At 50.8% G+C, this 14,597-nt stretch overlaps 2 protein-coding genes and 1 non-coding gene across 8 annotated transcripts in view; 1 reads left to right on the top strand and 2 right to left on the bottom strand.

Moving 5' to 3' along the window:
• The window catches only part of AQP7 (aquaporin 7), a 29,161-nt gene extending 22,481 nt beyond the window's left edge, over positions 1–6,680 (bottom strand). For all 6 annotated transcript variants that reach the window (XM_072959250.1, XM_072959248.1, XM_072959247.1 and 3 more), the window contains exons 1-3: positions 6,405–6,680; positions 5,237–5,287; positions 1,211–1,328 (exon numbers count right to left, since the gene is read on the bottom strand). In XM_072959250.1, coding sequence (XP_072815351.1) covers positions 1,211–1,328; positions 5,237–5,262 — 144 coding nt within the window. In that variant the 5' untranslated portion in view covers positions 5,263–5,287; positions 6,405–6,680. The remainder of the gene's footprint in view (positions 1–1,210; positions 1,329–5,236; positions 5,288–6,404) is intronic.
• The window catches only part of NFX1 (nuclear transcription factor, X-box binding 1), a 107,225-nt gene that overhangs the window by 76,656 nt on the left and 15,972 nt on the right, over positions 1–14,597 (top strand). The window contains exon 28 of the transcript XR_012071868.1: positions 10,293–10,458. The gene's annotated coding sequence lies outside the window, so the exon portion shown is untranslated. The remainder of the gene's footprint in view (positions 1–10,292; positions 10,459–14,597) is intronic.
• Positions 13,043–13,115, bottom strand: TRNAA-CGC (transfer RNA alanine (anticodon CGC)). Its single transcript has one exon. It is a non-coding gene; the product is annotated as a tRNA-Ala (tRNA).

Genomic DNA, 14,597 nt, shown 5'->3' with positions numbered 1-14,597 from the left:
ATATTTGTGAAAGATCATACAGCTACAAGAAAGCAGAGCCAGAGCTGAAACCAGCTCCAAAGCCCATGAGGGCCCGAATTCAACACACTTAATAATATCTGAGAAAACAGGCTCTGAGCCACAGAGAGCTCTGCCCAAGGCCAGCTGGTGACTCAGGGGCAGGATGATCAGGGTAATAACCCAAGTGTCCAGAGTCCCCTGGGCTCCCTGGATCCCATTGTCTCCTGCACTGACTCGATGCACAGACACATGCACACACACTCAGGCACACTCAATCTCTGTCACCCCTGCTGCGTCTGGTGTGCTCCTGACCACCTTTTCTTCCCTTCCCAGAGGCTGGCCCTTCTTTTCATGGACCTGGGCCTTCATAAGGTACAGACAAGCATGGCCACAGGTTAAGGGCAGAGGCTGGCTGGGTAGGTGGCAGGGCTGAAACAGGTGGAGGGAAAAGCAGTTTCCAAGAAATCTCACATCCCACTCGCATCTGGTTTGTCTCATCACCCACTAAAAGAGCCCTTGCTGAGGTCCCCAGTAACCTCCATGTTGCCAAAACCTATAAAAAGAAGTCCATGCTCACCTTCTCTGGCCTGTCTACAGCTCCCCACACTGCTAACCACTCCCTCCTTGTGGACGCCCCACTTCTGTCACCTGCTCTCCCCCCACCTTCTCCTCCCACCACCCTGGCCACTCCTTCTCAGGTCCCTTTGTGTGTTCCTCTTCATACCTCAGGCCCTGTCCTCAACTTATTCTTTTTCTCCTTCTATACATTCTCATTGGGCAATTTTTATAACTGCCATTCATATCCTGATGAACTCGAACTCTTTACTTCCAACCTAAGTCACTCTCTTGAGTTCCAGGCCTCTATAGCCAACCACCCCTGAGATTTCTCTCCAGCACCTCAGCTGATCACATCCAAACTGACCTCTCCTTGCCTTGTGCTGGGCTGCAGCCTCTGAAATGGCCCCATCAGCGCTTACTCCAAATCTGCTGCTCACCGTCTCCTTGGTTCCATCTTCTACCACTCCCTCAAACGTGTGCTTTCTTCTCCACCCCTGGATCGGTCACCACTCTCTCTCTACCCTAGGTCATTGCAACAGCCTCTTAATTGGTTCCCTTCCCTCCAGCTTTGCCCAGATTGCCCTTGCTGAGCCGTGCCTTCCTGAGGCCCCTTCCTCAGAGCCCACCCACCCTGTACCACCCACCCACTCACCATCATGACAAACGTGCTCGTGAACTCGGCTAGGAACTCTCGCACCATCTCATTCTGCATTATTTCTTGCATCCTTCTTATCGCGGGTGGAGTGACCATCCTGGAGTTGCGGGTAGACCTGAAGCAGCAGCCCGAGCCCATGGGCAGAAATGAGACTCAAGCACACTGACTGTCCATCAGCCCTTCAACTCATAGCTGAGTTAATGGGTAACCCAGTGGCCTCTCCACACGCACCTCTTCTTGCCCAGGGCAGCTGGTACTGCTGCAGTCAGAGACACGTGAGAGCCACAGGGACGTGGAGAGGGACTGGGGGTAGACGGCCAGGCCATGCCCCTTCTTCCTGCTGGTGGGGACTGGACCAGTAGAAAGGGCACACCAATGAGGCCAGTTTGCAGAGGGGGGCAATTGCAGAGCCAATAAGCACCATCTGTGGTGCCAGTAAGGCTCGGGAGAAGCAGGTAGGAGAGAGCAGGCAGGAGAGTGGAGCTCAGTTGTCTGCCTGCCTGCCTGTCTGCAGGAGCCAGAGCTCTGAGGACACAGGCAAGGCATCAGGCAGGACCTGGCAATAGCAAGGCTCTGCAAACAACAGGGTGTGGCAAAGTCTGCTCCTGGGCTCTATAAACAGCACCAAGGCTTGAAACATACCAAGTTCTGCCAGAGATGACAGAGTCAGCAAAGTACACCAGGTTCTGCAGCCAGGTCAACACAAATGGGTGCTTGTGAGTGAGTGAATGCGTGAACGAACAAATGAATGAATAATGAGGAGGAAGGATGGAAAGGAAGAACTGGGTCCGACTCCCTAGTGTATCCTCAGTGCTTAGCGCAGTTCCGGGCACGTAGCAGATGTGCTATATACATTGTCGAATGAATGAAAACTGAGGGTTCATCTGTCTTACTCTTCACCTGATCCCCAGAACTTCCCACAGTGCCTGACACGTGGTAGATGCTCAATAAATGTTTGTTTCATAAGTGCATGACTGGATGGATAGATGAAAAAGTTAGAAGCTCTGTCTTCTGTTGGGAGTTGGGGAGATGGGGCTCGAGTTTGGGGAAGGAGTTGGGGTCTGCAGGCTAAAGAGGAGGAGAAAGGGTGCAGATACCTCTAAAAGCAGCCTTAGTGCTTGTCAGACTGCTGACTCTCCCCCACGTCCCATGCTGAGTGTCCCTCAGCTACCTCACCCTGCTCAGTCTTCCTGACTTTCCCAGCCTCACAGCAGCAAAGAGTAAGCAGAGGGAGTAAGAAATGTAAACCAGGCATGGATAAAACACCTTCCACTTTTCTGGCTGAGACCTCATGTTCTCACCCGTCTTTGTCCTTGCTCTGTCCTGACGTCAGAGGAACAAACCTAGGGCTGAGCATATGAAGGGGGATGTAGAGTTGCCTGGACGGTCCTCTGGCTCCCAGCCAGCAGCAGCTCCCATGTAGCATCATATAAGGGTCACCTTTCCCCTATGACTGGCCTCCTCAGCCCTGAAGAAGAGCCTGAGGTAGGCAGGGATCTAAGAACAGTCCTGAGAAGGTACCACAGAGGCAGAGGAAAGGTGGACAAAGCAGGAAGTCAAAGACACCCAGAGAGCTCTGGAACCCTGGCCCCTTCCTCCTCACTACGCAGAAGGCAGGACACAGTAAGTAAGTGACAAATAACCACCAAGGAGTCAATGAACCAAGGATTTATTGAATGCCTCCTATGCCTACTCTGCTCAGGCACTGTAGTAAAGACCACTGGCGTGATCCCTGCTCTTAGGAAGAAAAATGATTAACTAAGCAATTACTTATAAGTGTGAGGATTGCTGGGGGGCAGCAAATGACCCAGAGGAGAGAGTAGGAGGTTCTTCCAGAGGGAGGGAAATTTAGATCGAGAATAGAAGGCTGGCCAGATGAAGGAGCATCACGGGAGGCCACGGAAAGCTCTGAGCATTGGAACGGCTTGGACAACGGCTTGCAGCTAAGACAATGTGTGATGTGCAGAGGAATCCTGCAAGGATACAGAGAGAGGAGGGAAAGTGGTACAAGAGATGCAGACAGCCTCATGACCCACATTAGGAAGTCTAACCTTGACCCACAGGGTCACAGGGTGGAGGATTTAAGCAGGAGCACTTCCTCCTCTATGGAGGCTGGAGTGAAAGGAGTGGAAGCATGGTGAGCAATCAGGAAGCTTCACCATGGACAGGCTGAGAGGTGATGGCAGCTTGAGACAAGAAGTTGCAGTGGAGGTGACTAGAGGAAGACAGTCAAACGGACAGTCATGGTGTTTTATTAGAGAGGAGAGTGGAGAGGGAAGAGTCAGAGGTGACCCCAGGCTCTGGCTGAAACAGCAGAATGAGCTATGTTAGGCAGGAGGGTGAGGAGTCCCCTTCCGGGTGTGGGGAGTTTGAGGAGCCCAGTAGACACTTAGGTGGTGGTGACCAGTAAGGAGGCTACTGGTCACGTGGTCTTGTTTAGAGATACACATCTGGAGGTCACCAAATCATAGATGGTCATCTGACCCATCGGCGTAGATGAGAGAGCTCGAGGAAGGGTATAGAGTGATAAAAGGGCATCTAAGAAAACTAGCCTACAAACCAAGAAACTAACAGCCAACCAGATAATTACCTAAGTAATATCTGCTAACCACAGAACTAAATAGCTAACAACTCCCCAACCAACCCTTCAGCTAATCAACCTAGCCACTTAGCCAATTCACTGACGCTCCTATTAACCAGCTCATTTAATTTTCTGATCAGCCAACCAGCTATAAACTATCCAACTAACGTCAGGCCAACCATTCAACCTACTAACCAGAATTTATCCATTCAACATTTGTTGAGCATCTACTTATGACTCAGGCACAAGGGATACAAAGTAAAGCCCACCTTTGGTTCGCTTCATCTAGTGGAAGAAGTGGCTAATGGCAACACCATCAGAGGCAAGAAGCCCTGGGGTGGGAGGTGAGGCCTGCAGAGACATTTGAAGAATGGGCAGGTGGTGGCCTAAAGTGGCTGTGAGAGAGTAGGGTGGTGGTAGAAGGAATGGTGGGAGTGTGCACATCTTAGGTATTTTAGGAGACTGGGGACTTGATGTGAGGCACAGGGGACAGAAGTACCAAGGACAAGGACTTGACTTCTGGCTTGAGCAATGGAGAAAGGGGTCCTTGACTGAGCTAAGACCACAGGAGAAGGAGTGGGCTTGGAGGGGTGGAGAAAGCTGTTTTCAACTGGGCCTCAGCTGCCTGTGGGACACCAGTGGGTCTTTGGAAACCAGGTCTAAGCCCAGGAGAGAGTCCTGGGCAGAGACAGCAGTGTCATCAGCACAGAAAGGGACCCATTCATTTTCTGTATCCACGAGTGCACAAGCAGACAAACATCCCTGCTCGCGTGGAGCTGACAGGCAGTGATGAAATGTAGTAAGTACGGACGTTTGTATGTTAGAAAGTAGTACGTCCTATGGGGAAAGACAGAGCAAGGGAAAGAGAGGTGGGGAGTGATTTTGAATAGGGCAATCAGGGTAAGCCTCACTGAGAAGCTGGCATTTGAGCAAAGACAGGAAGGAGGTGAGAGAGTGAGCCGTGTGGATAACTGCGGGAAGAACATTTTACGCAGAGGGAATGGTCACTGAAGGACTCTGAGCATGTTTGAAGCAAAGGAATGGAGGTCACTGTGACTGGAGTAAGGAGAGTAGGGTCGGGTGGGCGAAGGTCAGAGAGGAAATAGGCTCTAGGAATGCAGGGCCTTGGCCACTGCAAGGGCTTTGGCTTTGATTTCACCCCAAAGAGACCTGAGCCTGAGAGGGTGAGAGGTAGTGAGTTGAATTAAGTTGAGCAGTTCAGTCTGAGCCTCCCCTCACCCAAGGGCCCAGCCCATGCTTGGCTATGGGCGCAGGTAGGAGAAGACTTTCTTCTGGGCCCCATGGGCTGGTGGGGAGTGGGAAGGAGGGGGTCTGGGCAGATCAGCTGCCATGAGGGAGAGGCTGAGAGTGGAGCAGGGAGGGCACTGGGGGATGCACTGGGGGATGAGAGGTTATGGTAGGGGAATGGATAGGGTGCTTACCGCCTCTTCCTCTCTGTGTGAGTCATATTCTGTCTTTGAGATTTTTAGGTGCTGTGAAGCCAAAGAGAGGTCACTATGTCTGTGGGGCACAGAACTTGGCCCCTCATTCTCCTCAGACCTCAGCCCCCCAGGGGAGAAGCCAGAGAGATAGCTCCCTCCAGTGGCAACCCCTCAACCCAGCCGAGCTGGCAGGAAGGGAGAGAGAGGGGTGGATGTGCTTCAGCCAATGGGGAGAGGCCCTGGAGCCCCACCCTCTACCCACGCTGGCCTCGGGACCCCTGGTCCTTGGAGTGGGCCCTGCAGAGGTCCTCCTGATCTTCCCAAGTTTGCAGCCCAGCTTTGGACAGTGGAGAAGCCCACACCCTCCCCTCAGCAGCTCCATCCTCACACATGCAGTATTATTAGCTTTAGTCTAACCTCAAGCTCTCTTGCTGCTGACTTAAACTGACTTTCCAGGGCCTCTTCCACCTTCTCCTTGCACACACATGAGCTCCCGCGCACCCGCACACACACACACACACACACGATGAGGTCCTGAAAATTCATTTAGTCCACACACCCACCTGAGAACAAAGTCTACCCTCTCACCTTTCCTGAAAATTCCCCCTTGTGTTCCTGTTTTCCTCATAAATGACAACACAGAGGTAACCCTGGGGTTTCCCCATCCTGCTTGTCCCCCTTGTTCTCTAGCCCCCTTCCCTCTAACTGCAGCACAAGTCCACATCCCTGGCTCTGACTGCAGAAACCCTCTGGCCCCAGCCCCAGCCTCTCAGGAAGGGGACTCCAGGGGGAAGACAGCACTCAAGTAAAGCCAGCAATTGACCTGTCTCTCTGATCTGAATCCCTTCTGCTTTGGTCCATTTTTACTGGTCTCTACCTGCTCCTCATCCCACCCCCAGGCTCTGCTGACAGCCTAGCCCACACATCCTCCCAATCTCTGCTCCACCGCTAGTCCTCCCAACAGTCAACTTACAGATAAGGAAACTGAAGCCCAGAGAGAAAGAGCGACATGCTCGTACAACGTAACAGCTCAAGATTAAACAAAACAGACATTTAGGCCTTCAACTCCCAGTTACAGTCCCTTCCCCAGATAGTCCCACAGTCACCTCCTCCCCGAATGGTCTCCAGGGAAGGCCCCCATCCCAGCCCTGCCTGAAGCCTGTCTCACTCTGCTTGTGTTTCCCAGCGTCCTTTTGCCTTGGGGGCTTCTCAGTTATAGCAGGTCTTGGTCTTGTCCTTCCATGACTGTCTCAGGCTCCGGCTGCAGCCCCAGCTAGGGCTCCACTGTCCCTGTGTCTCCAGTCTAGAGCCCGCCTCTCAGCCCTCCTTGGGGGGGGGGGGGCCGAGCACTGCTCTTCTCTGCTCTTCCAGGGGAGAGGTCAGTGGGGCAGGGGTTTGGCCTGTGTCACTTGAGCCAAGTCCAGACGCGCTGCCCAAAATAGCATCCCTTCTCCTGTCAGCAGCGCCATGGAGACCGGGCTCTAAGGCAGCCCTTGTGAGGTCAGAGGTGAAGCTCCCAGTGGGCGCTCAGGGCCTCACAGTCCCGGAGGACAGGCCTGTCTTCCAAGCCAGGTGTCCAGCCCAGAGCCAGAGGAAGCCCTCCCAGGGCTTCTGATCCGGGGGAGGCTTCAGAGGCTCCTGAGCGCCCTCACTGTAGGGAGAGCTGCACAGAATGGGCATTGGAGGTAGAAAGTTCTGGAAATCAACAGCCAGGTGGAGGGGCTGGGGAGGAGACCCTGAGTCATTCCTAAAGAAGCCCCCATCCTGAAGGAGGTAGTGGAGACTCAGGTCCTAGATTCAGGGGCCTCCCAGTCTGACAAGAAAGACACATAAGCCATTTTGCAGGGAAACCTCAGTCTAAGAGAGGAGGTAGAAAGCCAAGCGTGGTCCTCTGGAAGTTCTTAGTCTGGTGTCGGGGAGAAGTCTGGGCCTCGTCGTCTAGAAGCCCCCATCTGAGTAGGGGAAGGGGAAACCTAGGCCCCACCCTCAGGAAAATGCCTCCGTTGGGAACAGCAAGCAAGGCCTCTCTGAAGGAGCCAAGCCAGACCAGAATGTAAGGCTGCATGTGGGGTGACCAAGGTGGAGTCAGGACCAGCTGCCGTCTGAGGGGACTTCTGGAGCCAGGGCATGGCTGAGCCTCCAGAGATGGGCCAGTTTGGTATTTGAGCACATAACCTGGTGCTGAGAGAGAGGTTGCTGGTCTGCAAACTGTAAGGAGAGCTGCCAGGTGGAGTAGTGGATGGTGGGCAGTGGGTTAGGAAGCTTCTGAGCCTGGCAGTCCCTCATTGTAGGAAGGTGGTATAGGATTTGGTTGCAAAGCCAGCTCTGGTAGCAGAACTGTCCTCTAGAGGGTGCCAGTAGGCCGGGTCAGGTCTGGAACTTGCATTGCCCAGGTCCTCACCCCTACTTGCCCAGCAGGTCTCTCTGCAGGGAGAGGCAGGGGTAGGCTGCCCAGTCAGAGACCATCCTTAAGGAGTGAACTCTTCCACTGCAGGGCCATAGCTGACGCTCAGCCCCTCACTCCCCTCTACAGACTCCAAGAGGGCTCAGGAGGCTGAGTCCTCAATTCGGGAAGGTAGCAATGTACCGCTGGTAGTGGGGGACACCTGCCTTTATTCCCTTCTTGTGTGTGCTGTTGAAGTCAGGATGAGGTAAGGGTTAAAAGTGGAGATGGGCTCTTGAATGAGGTCAGAGATTGGTCAGAGTTGCATTGGGCTGCAGTCAGGCTGGTGAGGGAGGGAACTGGGATCCATGTTGGAGTCAGAGATCAAGCCCTGGGCTCATTTACTGGGCTGTGCACTGGGGACCCCAAAGTGAAGAAGACATAGTCCTGTCTGTGTCGTGGGAGAGAGATAAACAGCAGGTGACTTGGGATACACCGTGATAAGGTGGAGGGGATAAAGGAACAGCTAAGCCAGCCTGGAGGGGGACAAGGATCTTCCAGAAGAGATGGCATGGGAGCTGAGTCCTCTAAGATGAGTAGCAGAGGATGTATGGTAGTGGTTATTTTAAGCCATTTGAAGCCCAATGGGATTGTGAGAGAATCTAACGCATTCTGGGAACTGTGAGTGGTTTGCAGAGGGCTGGAAAGGGGGCAGACCATGAAGGACTTTGTCTGCCAGGACATGGGGTCAGACTTTATCTTAAGGGCCTGAGGAGCCCTTGAAGGGTTCTAAGCAAAGAGAGGAGCAGAGTAGCCAATGGGGTCCTTGAGGGCCCAGAGCCTCCAGCAGGCAGGGGCACAATTGGGCCTGGGCTTGGGCTGGAGAAGATGAGGAGGAGGTGTCAGCCCCTGGGCATCCACCACTGGAATTTATGGGATTGCCAGAAAGCACAAGGGAGTGGGGCAAGGGGCAGGGTCAGAATTCTGGGCACAGAAGGATGACTGAGAAAGAGCAGGTAGAGAAGGAGATACAAACGCAGACACCAAGCTGCCAAGATGCCACAGGGATCTCAGGGAGGCTGTGGCCCCAAAGTTGAGTGCTGAAGAGAGACCAGCCTTGGTGAGCTGGTGGGATGGAGGATGGCCTTAGTGCTAAAGAAGTGGAGGCTGAGGAGGCAGAAAGTTCAACCGTGGAGAGACGAGAGGCAGCTAAAGGAACTGCAAGGCTGAGCATCAGGGTTAGAGTTGGGTCTAGACAGAACCTGAGGGGATCTCCAGGGCCAATGGGGATGGTGTGGGCAGAGAGGGAACACCTGGAATCCTATCTTCACAGGGTGGGCTCTGAGTGGACCACCAGATAAAATACAAGATATTCAGTTAAATTTGAATTTCAGAGAAATAATATTTGCAATATGTGAGACATATCTATACTAAAAAATTACCCATTGTTTCTCGGAAATTCAAATTTAAATGGGTGTCCTAGCTCTGGCTTCTTCGAAGTCCCCCAGATGCCTTGCACGTTTAACTGGATTTGAGCTCCAGGTGGGCATCAGATTCACTGCACAACCTTGGCTCAGTTCCTGCCCCCAGGCCTTTGTTTCCTTATCTGTGAAGTGGGGTTGGAGGATATGCAGTCCTCTCACCTTCTACTTTCGGCATCCAGACAGGGTCCAGGAAAAGATTTATGAAAGCAGCTGCTGACCATTAAGTCAAAAACTAATTTGGTCGAAATGATAAATCAGTTGAAAATGAATTGGTAATACTGGTGTGCTACAGAGCAATTTTTGCAAACTTTGATGTGTCTTTAGGTGTTTAGTTTCTCTTTCAGCAATTGTTTAGTTTTCTTATTATAATTTTGCCTGCAATACACTACTTTTGCTAGTAAAAGGTCAGAAATAATCGAATGCTCATCAACCTCCCGTTTCTTACTCACTACACTAAAAATCTTACAGTGTGAACTAGTGATTGGGACATTAATGTTCAACTTAACTGAAAATTTAAATATTTATAAACACATAGCCAAACAAGTCAAGCAGATATAATTGCCTACCGTTGGAGTGGAAATTTTTTTAAAAAGAGGAAACAAATGAAAAATCTCAGATCCTTTTCTTTTATTCATTTATTACCTAAAATAAGCCAAAAGAACAACTGCAAGCATTTTGGTAGGTTTCTTTGTAATCCTTTTTTTATGTATACACCTATACACATCTCCTCCCACTTTGTCAACAATAAACAGAACGAAACCTCTATAAAGTTTTGTAAAGTACTTTTTTCCACTCAAACATTAAGAATACCTTTCCATGCCAATAGGTCCACATCCACGTCATATATGTGTCTGCAGCACAGAACTGCCTCCAATTTTAAAATTATCCAACTCTTCTCTATTATGAATAGCATGGGACACACACAATTGGCTGAAACCTTAGGAATGAAAATGCAAATAGAAATTTTAAAAAATTAGAATGAAGAAAGGAAAATGCCCAAAGACACTAAAAATTCCCAGATGCCCTCCAATTATTGATGTGTGTAAAAAATGAATCATTTCAGCTATTTGTTTCAGTGAACATGCCATTTGATTAATCTATTTATCGTGTAAAGTGCTTTCAATCAAATTGTTTTCCGCTTGGGGTTTTCTAGACCCTTCTGAGACACAGAGTCCTTTGTATATCTCAGGAGCTGGTGGTATCAGTCAGAAGTGAGCTGCTCTGGCTGAAGAAGCAGGGATGGGGTGGGAGAGGAGTGCCGGTCCCTAGAGGAATCCTAGTCCCTCCGAGATCATCTGACGCCTTGAAGATTCTCAGATGGCTCAAAAAAAAAAAGACCCATAAGTCTCACCCAGGTAAGTGTCCCCTTTCAAACTCATTATTCAGGTAGGGAAACTGAGAATCAGAGCAAGGTAGCAGTTTGCCTAAGATCACTCAGAACTAGAACCTCCAGATCTGCCCCAGGAGGCCAGGTATCCAGACTAGAACTGGGGGCCACACGTATGGGCTGGGGAAGGGTAGGGGCACAGGCAGGACCCGGGATGGTCTTTATCCCTGACCCTCCCCCAGACTCTCAACCCTCCTCTTCAGAGTCACACATGGGCCTCCAGGAAAGAGTGGTCAGAGACTAAGGCCGACAGGGTCAGGTGGGCACGGCCCCTTGCCCAAGAGCAGACATCCTGTAAGTCAGGGAAGCAGAACTCAAACCCAGGCCTGCTCCACTCTAAAGCCTTCATCAGGCTGTCTCCTTTGGCATGAGGTGTAGAACTCAGGCCTGTCACTTATTAGTATGAACTAGAGCTGTGAGGGCAGGAAGCCTGGAGGAGGGGGTGTCTCATTGAAAGAAGCTGAGAGATGATACTGAGGAAATTTGCATGTGTGAGAAGCATTTGTGTCTCTGTATATGTCTGTATGTGAACATGTATATGTGTGAACAAATAGGTGTGTATGTATGTATGTGTCTGTATCTGATCTTAGATATGAACACCTCTCTGTGGGCTCTTTCTCTCTCTCACACACCCACCCACCCACACACACACACACAGTCGTGCACACTTGAGCATGCGCCCATTCCTCTGGGTTAATATTTTCCTGCCTGCGTCAGCATGGTCTCCGCCAGCGGGCAGCTCACTGCAGGAACGTGCCCTATCTGATCTGGTCAGGGGCTATGGGCCTGGAACAGGGGGCTTGGGGTGGGCAAGGAGCCCGTCTCAGCAACCCCTGGGCAAACTACTCTCTCTTCATTCTCCTGCTCAGCCTGAAAAAGGAGGCAGGCCCAGAAGTCCCGGCAACCCTGGTGTGATGTGGCTACCTTGTCTCCCCACTCACACTGGGGGTTCCCCAAGTGGGGCAGCCTCCCTGCCTCCCTGCCTCCCTCCCTCCCTCCCGATTGGAGGACCAGCTGTTCCCTGAGATACCTTCCCCACCCCTCATCTCTGCCCAAATCCTGAGGCCTCTCCACACAGTGGGACAACAGGAAGTAGAGGCCGTGAGGAAATGCTCACAGGGTGCCCCCCTTCAGCAGGAAAGCAGCTTTGAAGTGACTGTGCGGGAAAGTGGGATTTGATTTACAGCTTTCCAGGAACACAGTGATTGCCCGAAGGGCCTGTTCCGAGGTCTGCGTGGGCAGGAACTTGGACACAGGCACTGAGCCCAGGAAGGCTTGATCGAACATGGGGATGCCGGGCCGGGTGGGGCCTCCTCGGTTCCCGGGCCTCTCCCAGTGTCAATGGAGGGTCTCCCACGCCCACACGGGTTCCTGACTGGGAGAACTGGGGTACAGGCTGAGCCAGATTGGGCTGAGCAGGCAGATACAATCTCTTCAGCTCGGGGCATAGCCAAAGGTCCAGGGTGAGTCAAACCCAGGTGTCAGGGCTTCCAGCCCAGCCTGAGGATGCCCTAATGCGTCTCTGCATGGGAGAGGCAAGGATGGAGCATGGAGGAAGGAGGACCACCTCCGCGGCGCTTTTCCCTACAGTGCAGCATTAGTATCTCCTCCCAATGCTAGGGCCACATTCTGACTTTCATGGCCCTTGACACTTTTGCCTTTGTGGGCCCTTTCCTCCATAAAAAACTAAGTTGAAATTATATTTTAATGACTGTTATATAAAGATGAATATATTTATGATGGTTGCACAGTAAAACAATTTCTTCAACCTACAAGTTCTTGTTTTCTTATTTTAAAACAAACATTTTTTGTAGGCCCATAAATAGAACATCTTTCAGGGAAGTATGCCTGCCATGCCATGTGGAGCAGTCAGCCCAGCACATCCTGGTGTCCCTCTCACCATATGAATGTTGCCACCGCCCCAGTCCTGCTACCAGCCCAGTTCTTACTCCACTGCTCCAGAGCAAATGACCCAACATCTCTCTCTTGTTCTCTCTCTCATGCATCTAATGGACATCATACACCTGCCCCAACCCAACCTCATCTACACTTCTCCCAATTCTGTCCACTTCCTAAGGGCCCATCTGCAGGAACGCCCTTCACAGCCACATCTCTGTAGTTTCCACCCAGGAGTCACTCAACTGCTCCTTCTGGCTGCCCCTTCGTCTGCCCTGAGGTCCTCTTTACACCCCTGTGCCTGACCCAGAGGGCCTAGCCCTGTCTTGGGGACAATGCATTACACTTCAGTCCCCAGCGAAGCTTCCCACCAGCTGCGCAGATGTCAGAGGAGCCGGGATAGTAGGGGTGCAGAGGGCAGAGATGAGTTCCCAGCAGAGATGCCTAACCCCAACACCTGGACACAGGCTCCATATGCCTTTAAAGCATTTTTAAATGAAATTTTCAAACATGCACAAAAGTAGTGTATGAACCTCCATATAACCATCACCCCATAAAATCAACCTTTTGGCACTGTGGTATCATAGGTGTTTTTCCTTTTTAGGTTTATTTATTTTTAATTTTTTTGGCAGGGGTGGGTAATTAGGTTTATTTTTTAACAGATACTGGGAATTGAACCCAGGGCTTTGTGCATGCGAAGCACACACTCTACCACTGAGCTATACCCTCCCGACCCAGTTTTTCCTTTTTTATGAAGTATTTTAAAACAAATCCCAGCCATTATGTCATTTCACTGCTACGTTCTTCAGTATTCATCTCCAAAACTTACTAACATTTTCTTATATAATCACAATACCATGCCTAACAAAATGAACAATTCCATGGAACTACCAGGTAACCAAAATTGTTCCCAAATGTCTTGATTTGTTGGTTTGTTTGAGTCAGGATCCAACAAGGTCACTCACTGCAATGGGTTACATGTTCTCTTAAAAATGAGCTGTTTCCTTTTCTGTTCTGTTCACATTCTGTTCATGTCACTGTCATTATTGAGTAAATGCGGTTCTGTAGGAAGTCCAGGTTCTGGATTTGTGTTTGCTTCCTTGTAATGCCATTTAACTTTTCCTCCATCCCCTGTATTTCCTAGACTATACAGGAAGTTAGCTCTAATTGTGTAATTTTATTTAAGTTCAGTTTTTGGAAGGGGAATCCTTTGTGTACAGTGCTGTGTTGTGTGCTTCCTACTGTACCCCATCCAGAGGCACATAACGTCTAGTTGCCCCAAGCTTAGTGATGCTGACCAGTCTGTGGGTTCAGAGGGTGGCAGCCTGATCCCACCACTGTCAAGTTCCCATCAGCCATTTGCCTTCTGGTTTCTTCCTTTGATTTCTGCCTAAGTTGATGTCAAAATTCTTCCACACTTAAGTATTTTAAAGGAGAAACTCTGAGCAGCAATTTCTTAACCAGCAGGAAAGCAAGAATCTAGTAATGGTGGAGTCTCAGGTACTGAGATAATCAGAGCAAAGAGGAGAGTCATGATCAGAGATATTTCATGAGAAGGATGAAAGAGTGAGGTGGTGTCAGAAAAGAGCAATGGAAAACCCAAGAACCTCCTGGCTGGGAGCCTGAGTGTGGGGCTGGTTTGGGGTTTGGCTATTCAGAAGAGGTGCCCCCATTGGGGTCGTGAGTTGTGGTTCACAGCTTGGATTTTATAGCCAGAAGACCTGAGCTTGAATCCAGTTCAGTTTCTTGATTGGTGCTGGGCAACTTTGAGCAAGATATTTGATTAGGTGTTTTCATCTGTATGATGGAGATACTAATCCTCACCTCACAGGGTTGTTGGGCGAATAGATTGAGTTGATGAGGGACATGGTGAGTGCCTGGTGGACAGTAAATACTCTGTGTGGTAGAGAGGATGCCTGTTTGAGGAAAGGGACCCTGTACCCAACACCTAACACCTTGATTGACTCTTACCCAATACCAGGGCCAAAGCTCGAAGGGCTGGGCAGGGGTGGCAGTGGAGTAAATTATGCTCATTCCGCAGGCAGGCAGCAAGACCAAAGCCCAAGGACTTCCATTCAGATCTCAAGTGTGGCTGGTCTCCCAGCTCTTCCCATTATGGGCTGGCCGCTCAGCTCTCGGACTTGACTCCCCAGTTTCTCCCCAGGTTTGAGGGGCAGGGCTGCCCCAGGCATCCTGCAATCATCAGCTCAG

The sequence above is a fragment of the Vicugna pacos genome, chromosome 4 (genome assembly GCF_048564905.1).
Source record: "Vicugna pacos chromosome 4, VicPac4, whole genome shotgun sequence".
Lineage (NCBI taxonomy): Eukaryota > Metazoa > Chordata > Mammalia > Artiodactyla > Camelidae > Vicugna > Vicugna pacos.
This window is presented reverse-complemented; position numbering and strand designations above follow the sequence as displayed.